The 9,352-nt window shown below is 36.3% G+C and overlaps 1 protein-coding gene across 1 annotated transcript; it reads left to right on the top strand.

Annotated features, from left to right (window-relative positions):
• The first annotated feature begins 3,206 nt into the window (after positions 1-3,206).
• On the top strand, positions 3,207-9,282 carry LOC149949731 (acetylcholinesterase-like). Its single transcript, XM_090169473.1, has 6 exons — positions 3,207-3,493; positions 6,163-6,553; positions 6,879-7,332; positions 7,647-7,878; positions 8,298-8,477; positions 8,953-9,282. Exons 1-6 carry the CDS (start codon positions 3,207-3,209, stop codon positions 9,119-9,121), a joined length of 1,713 nt encoding a protein of 570 aa, XP_090025599.1. The 3' UTR covers positions 9,122-9,282.
• The last annotated feature ends 70 nt before the right edge of the window (positions 9,283-9,352 follow it).

The following is a 9,352-nucleotide window of genomic DNA, read 5'->3' as shown; positions in this document are numbered from 1 at the left end:
TACGGTTATGAATTTTTTTAATTTTAATTCTCAATTTCAGAAAAAGGGACTGATATTACTGGGAAAAGCTCAGCTACGCTGAGTAAAGAAGGTGATATATAGGTAACCGGTTAATTAGTTTTCAAAGGAAATAAATTTCGAATATATTTTAGTTTTTTGGTTAACGCTGAAAAGGAAAACAGTCATACATAGGATCATTTTTGTACATTGGTGTTGTTTACCAGGTTAAAACTTCCATATATATTTTTTTATCATAAACGCGGTTTTACGGGTATTAACAAATTGTGGTTTCCATTACGGTTATATAGGTTTTTAGTAAGCTCTGATATATACATACAAATGCAAAACGTATACGTTAACCTCGCAAATTGCGTATGAGCGTAAACCAAAATACTTAAATACTCGAAAACTACTTATTATCCTTTCAAATACCTAACAGAAACAAAGTTTGCCACTTCTGGCATACTATTCTGCCCATCTCGGAGAAACTATTTCAAGGCCAATAGGCTCTGCGGCGAAGATAGCTTATCGACAGCCGACCGCGTTCAGAATAATCAAGTCAAGCATAAAACTAAATATAACGACATTAGGTAATTTTAGATCTAAAAAATAGACTGAATCCGCCACACCAGGGGTGCCCAAAAAGGCCATCTGTAGTAACTAGAGCTCGCGGAATCTTATAAATAAAACCCTAAAACTTCAATTATTCATAAAAAAAATTATTATTTATGGATATTATTCAAGTCTATTATACAATTTAACATGCAACAACTAAGTTTTTATTTGTATAATTTTCGAATATGGATTTAAAAGAAATGAGCGGGAAATTTTCTATCCAAACGCCGAGCGCTAGAAGAAACTGGCGTTTTTGACCTTGAAAATAGTTATCTCGAACTTCTAAAGGTTTATCTTAAAAATATGCACTAAAGGAAATGCGATAATGTACTTGACAACGGTAATTCCCACCTTAAAAATCGTTAAAAACTTCAATTTGAACAACCCTTTATTACCTAGAAGGAAGAGTCATTATTCGAACCTTTTTTGGATAGTATAATTACTTAATGTTATATTGCATTTACAATGTCAATAGTAGAAAAAATATTCATTCCAAAATGTTTTAATGGTTAAACTTCATTCTACATGGTAAAGCCAGTCACTTCGTATCTCTTAAAAAACCAACAAACTTCTCGATGTTGTCCAGCTTAGTCCTGAAAGGTGTTTGATGTTTTGAAAAATGTTAAATAACATTCTTACTTGAACGTTGTTGCAGAAAATTGTTTTGATTGTATTGCAGCCTTTTTAATGTTAGAATCAACTAGTCTGCACTTCAATTGTTCTTCCAACTAACAATTGTAAGTGCAAAGTACGAAAATGTAAGTTCCTGCCTTAAAATTTGTCTTAACTTCCGTTTTCACACTGTGCAATTAGTTAGGCGAATTTAAATGGGTAAAAAAATTGGACCACGAAAATTTAATTAAAGGCGATCCCACCCTTGGATTACTTACTGTAATAGCAAATTAAATTTTGTATTAACACTACCGACATATCTTTAGTAACACTATTTCGCAGACGACCTATTCTAGTTAACTGAGAGCAACGAGAAGCAGGTCTAAACCAAATTTGATGAAAAACAATTTTCGGTTTTATGATCATAATGGTCATAATTAATTATCTTAAACTTAAAATTTATTAAAATGAAGGTTAAATAACAATAACATTAAGTAATAAGTCAGTTAATTGAGAAAATACTTATGGAGTCTCAATTAAAATTTCTTTCAAAAGTCCTCGTATCCCGAGTTGCTTAACCTTTGGTCACGATATTCAAGTTTCCAAAATGTTTCGCTAATTAAAGGCTCAATTATTAATCCAGAGATGGAGACATGATTTCCGGTGTCACGCGCTTTTCACCAAAAGAAGGTAAAATCAGCTTACTGAAACAGAAATTTTGGAGGGCGAAATAGTTCGTTTAAAAAGTTTTAGTTCTGGTAAAAAATGTACCAGAAATAATATTATTTTATATTCAGTCAAATATGACATATTCTAATGTAACAATGCGAGTATTCAATTCACTCATTTCTTTGTAGAATATCGAATAATAACTCCATATTTTTATAAATTGCCAAAAGCAAACCTTTGAATACCGGAGCATTCGGGTTACAGTATTGTTCAGAGTGAGTAATTTTTATGTCAGTATAACAAAATGTAAATATATACTCTATGCGCATTTAATCGTGTTATAATCCTTTTATAACAAATATTACTGTCATATCTTACATGTAAGGACGAGTTATATATCCAAGTCCTTGGTATCACGAAACGAAAATAGGTTGTATATGGATTTTTACAAAATGCGGTACTTTATTCGCATGCAATAATAAAGTGCTTAAGAGAACAACTTATTTTCTCCAAGACGGGTTTTTGACCTTGTTCGACTTAAAGCGTGAATGCGATAAGTATTTCAAGGTTGAAGGACGCTTCTTTGTACGACGAAATTATCTCACGTTTTAAGAAAACGTACGCAATCTTTTCCAAATTTTGGATATTTTGATAAGAACCTTACAATTTCTTTTTTAAACTAAATATTGTATATTATTATACAGAGGCACGTGCTGCATTTAATTTAAAATCATTTTCAAGCACCCTTTTCTTTAAATAAATACTTGCCCTTCCGTATTTTTTAAAAGATATAATAAAATAAAAGTTAAAAATAATACACATTTTAATGTGTACGAATATTAAAAAAGTATATAATGCCACTACTATTAGAAAACACTTCAGTGCTAAGAAAACATTTATTATAACCTCAAGGCTTTTTCTCTCCAAAAAGTGAGTACAGTGGTAGTCGTTTCAATATTCATTATGAAACCGGTAAAATACTTTATTACATTGTGGGCTGCGTAGGCAACCTTACAAGAGATTTCAGTCAAGGGCAGGATCCATTTTATATCGTCCTGACTAGATTCATAGACTACCAAATAGGTTATAAATTACAAGTCACTTTCACTTGCAAGTAAGTTGTAGCGTATCGCGCATCAATGCCTTTAACTGGAGAATTGAGAATAAGACGCTTTTACCCTTGAGATTTTCTGCCATTATTACGGAATAATTTTCGAAATCCTTCGTTGTATTATACAAATAACATCGCGTTGAAAAGAGGAATTTCTTCTACGCTTATTCTAAGAAACGGGTTGCCATTTAGATTTCAAATGGAGACGCGGGTGGTAGTCGAGTTGTTTCTGGGTTTCATTCTTTTGACAGTGATCGCGGGACAGGAGCGCGAGGATGGTCTCGAAAGAGAAGGACCACCCATTGTCAAGACGGAGGAGGGCGAAGTGGAAGGGTTCCCAACGGTCTACTCCGGGAGACCCAACTTCACCGTCAATGTGTTTCTAGGCATACCTTACGCGTTGCCACCGTTGGGTGTTTTCAGGTTCGCGCCGCCTGTACCCATTGTACCATGGACTGGTGTCTTCCGAGCCAACAGAATTCCGGCGTAAGTACAAAGATGTTTAATTGTTGCTAAATTTAAAACCGATTAAAATTTAAAAATAAAAAAAATATTTTATACAAAATACGTAAATAAGGGAATAACAAAAAGTACATAATACATTTCTTAATAGAAAAGTATTCAAATAATTAGCTATAGAAATAACAATTTTCAAAGGGTCCGATTTGCCACCAAAGCACGGATGCTTACACCGCATCACGTTTTAATATTTATGGCTGGTAGATTATCTACTTATTAAAATCCAGATTTTCCCGAATAAATAGCGTTATTTGGGGCCCACCAAGGGCGGAGGCGAGGGGGATGTTGAGTATACAAAAATGAACAAAAATTATAACTATGAAACGTTTATGTACTACGTCACAAGACAGGGCCTTATTAGTAAAATCTAAGCACGCGCGCTAAAAAAATCAGAAATGCCTCGCGACTTTATCACTCACTCCTAGACTTGTAAAATTAAGAGAAAGTGACGTAAACGAAATATTAAAATAAAAGTTACTTTATTGAAAGACCTATTCACTTAAATTTCGATAATTTAAAAGTTTCTTTTTATTATTAAAGGTATTTTTTAAAGATAAAAAGTTAATAATTACATCAATAGATAAAATTATCAAGTCGATGGGGAAAGAAAAAATGATATACACGTTTCTAATTGATATTGTTAACTCATGAAGAGTTTGTTCTATTCGCGAACAAAACGAGTCTAGGTGGCGTAACAGCGCTAGTTTCTCTGAGGTAGCGCTTAAGAAATAGCGTCTGCTAAAGACAAATTGAAAAGTCATACGAACTTTTTTTCGGAATTAAACTTATCCAAATATAAGCAAACGATGCCAAATTATAATAAAATTCCAGTATCATTACTTTCAAATTATTGTGGGGTGGCGGAATGGTTAGCGCTTTCGCCTCGTAGCAAAAGGAGCCGGGTTCGATACTAGGTTGTGAAAACTCGTAACTATTCCTTCTGCGTACGGTTCGCTCCCCACTGGTTAAAGGGATTTTCCCTCGAGTTCTTCCGTTACCCCATTCCATAATAACTTGTAGAGTTTAACGTAACGGTAATAGTTAGTATGGGGAGAAGTTGGCTCGCGTGGAATGAAGGGCTTGCCACCACCTTCGTACGCGTTGCACTCCGGCAACCTGAATTAAAGGCTTGAAAAGTCGCTCGATGACTTAGGCCTAAGGTGATGCCTTGGGTATTAGCCTAGCTGATTGTTATTATTTTGAAGTTAAATTTGCGAATAGCGATGAGGAAAAACAAAAAGTAAATTCTGGAAAATATAATAGCGTCTGCTTTAGCCGCTATCTATCTAGGTTTCAAAGGTGATCCAAAGGGGGCGTAGCGATAGCTTTCGGAAGCGAATAAAATAAGGTGATAATGATTGTTTCATCGCGTGCACATTTTTCTTTCAGGGAACGAGAGCGAAAATGCGCGAGTTTATCTGTGCAGTGCAGTAGAGTAGCGAGCTCACGTAGTTTTTCTTTCAAATTTTAACAGGTTCGGCCAGTTCAAAATAACTTAATTTGTTATAAAATTATAATTAACCTGTGGGATAAACAAATTCTTGGCAATTGGTATACCGCACGGGTAGGGCCGGGTGGGCCATGGTTTGATCTAAAACGTATAATAGGGGCCCTGAATACAAGGGAATTTAGACATATTAATTGAAAAATAGGGTCCAATGTTTAAAGGGTGAAAAATAACCTGCTTGCCCAACCTGACTTAAAAGGCTGCGAAGGTAATTTGGTATTAATCACAAGCTTAAGTGAATCGGTGAATACACAACTTTTAAAATATTTTGTGTTATGCTAAATGTAAGTGCTTGCACAAATTCAAAATTAATGTTCTATAACCAAAAAGTACATAATCTTTTGCTTCACTCCAGTGCCGTATTTCCGCCTAGGCCAACCTAGGCCGTGGCCTAGGGGCCCATCCTTTTAAGGGGCCCTTCAGTGACCGTAATTACTGTATTCGAAGGCATAAATCTATAATATCAATCGAAATTTATATTGGATAAATTCCTAGGTAGAAGATTTGGTTTTAAAATTACCAAAATTTCTGCCTGGCAGTTTACGGACGCACCCTTAAATCGAAATGTTGGATAATTATCGCATATTTAGTCGACGATTGTTAAGACCTTTTATTTAGTAATATAACCGTAGAGCTCAGACTTCTACGCTGGATCAGGGAAATTAAGGCACAGCCTAGTTCCAGGGATAAGAGTAAATGCAGCGCGTGAAAAGGGGGCCCAGACTCTTTATCTCTCTAAGTCCGGCCCTGCTTCACTCATGCCACGTACTCAATTTTTCCTATATTTGGGCAATCTACATTTATTTATAAGTGTACCCACAGCTCATGAAAGGGGTATTCGCCCTTTTGATTCCATGTGAGTTCAGTAACTAGTAAAAAGCTCTGCGCATCTGGAGTAAAACTTTATTGTACGGACTTCCAAATCTGAAGTATATCAGGGAAAGTGATGTCACAATGAAATGGCACTCGGAATGAAACTGTTTAACGTTGGATCGCACGATTTTGTCAATCCGAAAACATAAACTTACAACAAAGGTTTCCCTCACTGTTAGACATTTCGGAGTTACACAACGCACGCAGTTAGATCAATATACATTATCCATCAACAGCAGGAATTTTTTACTTTCAGAGCATGCTATCAGAAACCATTTCCCTTCCAGAGGTTCAACCTGGCTATTCGGAAGTGGAGCACCCTTCAACCACTGAGTGAAGATTGCCTTACCCTCAATGTCTGGAGTCCTAGAGCTTGGGTACTGTCGCCAATGCTTCTACCGGTAATTGTCTTCGTACACGGAGGTGGATTCATGAAGGGAACTTCAACGCAACCTATCTTCGACGGCCTGGCCCTGGCAGCTCTGCAAAACGTTGTGGTTGTCTCCTTTAATTATCGACTTTCCTCACTTGGTTATTTGTATTTGGATCATCCAGGAGCCAACGGCAATGCGGCCATGTACGATCAACTAATGGCCCTCCAGTGGGTGCAGAGGAATATAAAACATTTCGGTGGAGACCCTACGAAGGTACGTTATATATACCATTTATATTTTCCAATTATTTAAATTAGACAAACCAATAACTTTGATATTCCTATTAAACTTTGTGGATCCTGGACTCATTTACTTGGTTGTTTAAATAATATGAAGATTTTCTAGTCTGTTAAGCGATCTTTGTGTTGTAATTTTCTATATTTGAAGGAAGTAGGTGAAATTCGTCTTTAAATCTATTAAATTAAATACAGAACATATAGTATATCTTTATTTTGGTGGTGTATTTGGCAAACTCAAGGTGCCCCTTTAAATTCTTTTACTACATTGAGGATAATTACAAACTCGAGGTTTTCTATAGGTTACCGTAGTTGGACACAGCGCGGGAGCCGTGAGCATATCCTATCATTTGATGTCACCTTATGGAAATGGTCTCTTTAACCGGGCTATTTTGCTCAGTGGTGGACCAACTGCCGGCTGGAACTTCGCCGAGAAGGAAGATGCATTGAGAATGGGAGAGCGGTTAATTGAAGAATCTGGTTGCGACAAGGGCAATGATCTCCGAAACAAAACGCAAGTCGTCGAGTGCTTGCAAAGGCTGTCTCCCGAAGACCTTCTGAGCAGCGAACCCAGTTTCGGATACGACGACGTCTTCGTCTTCAAACCGGTGGTGGATGGTTTATTTTTACCCGATCACCCGAGAAAACTACTGAGGAAGGGAAACTTTACAAAAGTCGATCTTTTATTCGGATCAGTACAAGACGAATCCAGCGTGTTCTTGCCAGGCCAACTGCCAATGTATTTCCAAGTTAGGGGTGAGTGATTTTTTATTCTAAACGGGCTAGTATAAAAAATTGATAGACAAATTTGGGGTTTATTCTATCGAAACTATTTTTTTGCGATAAGTGGCTTGATTATGTCGGTAAATACGAAACATTTGTAACCATTTAGAGAATTTTCATTCTTTATAATTCCCCCCTTGTCAATTCTTCGTGTTTCGATCAACTGAATCCGTTTTTATTACTTGGGTTTTGCGTCACAAGAGACCAATACATATTTAGGAACAAAGGTTAAATATCAAACAGATAAATGCTTGTATTAATTTCTCCGCATGTAATATATTTTGAAGAAAACAAGCCATTTGTGAGGAGATATGACTTCAAGGAGGCTTTGGAAGTGGTCTCTCAGCTGCAAGGGCTACCGCTGAAACTCGTCGATTACGAGTACACCATTTGGAATGACCCTGAAGACGGACTGGCTAACGCTCAAAGCATAAAAGACGTATTTTCCGATTCCTATTTCAACTGCGCCATTAACGAAATGGCTGAAGCTTATGCTGATGGTGGTTCTAATGTTTACAGGTTAGCGAAAGATTACTTTTATGCTCAGTTCATCAAGATACTGCTATTCAAATTTGGTTGGCTTCTGTCGGATACGCTTAAGCTGAGGCAAGTCGCCATCATTTTAAATTAAAAATACGTAAATATAAAGTGTAAAGGACACTAAAAGGAGTTTTAATTGCTTCTGATCTCTTAGTTTCGTGATAAAATTAAGATAAGAGATATTATGGCTTTGACGCCATAGGTTTTCTCGTGCTCATTTAGTTTTAATTTTGCACGATTTTTAGTTCAATAGATGGCTCTTTTTACGTAGCCATTTGAATGGCGTAGTGCGTCTGCATGGGTTCATCTACGATGCAACGTTAGTTAAATCTTGATGAACTGTTATTATGTTAGAGACGCTTCAGGGTTCAGGGTGACTAATTTTTTCTGTTTTGAAGAACTTTGTTCGCCCATCGTTCGTCCGCGTCCTTATGGCCGACCTGGATGGGTGTAGCTCACGGTGATGACATTCTTTACCTCTTCGGGGAGCCCATCAGGCCCGGTTTGGGATATACCCCACAAGAAGCACAGTTGTCAAGAACATATATGGATATGTTTGCCACTTTTGCCAAAACAGGGTAAGTTAGAACAAAATTTAACTTTTCCGGAAGCCAACATCTCCTAGGATGGCCAATGAATAAATGAATTAGATTCGTTGAAAGATGAACCACAAACCAAAGATCTTTTGACGTAGTTAGCTTTGGTTTTTGGTTTTATATTTCCACCTTCAATCACTTTAACCTGGTTCGTTATATGTACATGGGATTTAGGGTCTAGACAAAACAAAATCCGTTAGGTGGTATTTGAAACTTAAAGCTAACAGAATGTTGAAGTTAAGGTCTATAATTAACGGAACCTAGCTAATTAATGCAGTTTGACTCTTTGAAGAGATATCTTTGTATTTTTAAGGAACTGCTTATGTTGGGTCTAATCCGATAGATGGCGTTCAATTAACAAAGCTAAAAGCTACCTTGAGGTTCACGTTCATTCTTTAACGAAGCTTGTGAATTATTCTATGGATGTTCTTTTCTTATAAACAATTTTTTTCCATAGGAATCCTAATACAGTTGAAAACAAGAAATTCGAGCCCTTCACTTCTAATGATAAGAAGACGTCAATTATTGATGTAAATGGAATTAGGAGTGTGCGCCATTACAAGGATCGGCAGTGCCACTTATGGAACTATATTCTCCCGGAGGTCATAGACAGTCTTCCAAAATAAAGCAATCAGAATCTATCTATTGCTTTGCAAGTAGCATTATAAAATTAGCGCTGTCTCTCCGTTTTCGCGAATTTAAACACGTCATACCAAAAATTGCTTTTATTGTATTGATTTAAAATCATTTACTTGAATAAGATCTCATTGATTTTAACACAACTATACTATGCCTGTCTTATATCATTTGTAAAATTAAACTATTTAATTAACCCACATGTGAACCTTTTACAGAAA

This window comes from Leiobunum rupestre, chromosome 3 (assembly GCF_980474605.1).
Source record: "Leiobunum rupestre chromosome 3, qqLeiRupe1.1.hap1, whole genome shotgun sequence".
In the NCBI taxonomy this organism is placed as follows: domain Eukaryota; kingdom Metazoa; phylum Arthropoda; class Arachnida; order Opiliones; family Sclerosomatidae; genus Leiobunum; species Leiobunum rupestre.
This window is presented reverse-complemented; position numbering and strand designations above follow the sequence as displayed.

Bases quoted from the DNA above. Each gene is read 5' to 3' on its own strand.
- LOC149949731 (XM_090169473.1), top strand. From the start codon at position 3,207: ATGGAGACGCGGGTGGTAGTCGAGTTGTTTCTGGGTTTCATTCTTTTG. The intron at 7,333-7,646 runs GTGAGTGATTTT...TATATTTTGAAG, and splicing joins AATGTATTTCCAAGTTAGGG to AAAACAAGCCATTTGTGAGG. The intron at 7,879-8,297 runs GTTAGCGAAAGA...TCTGTTTTGAAG, and splicing joins GGTGGTTCTAATGTTTACAG to AACTTTGTTCGCCCATCGTT.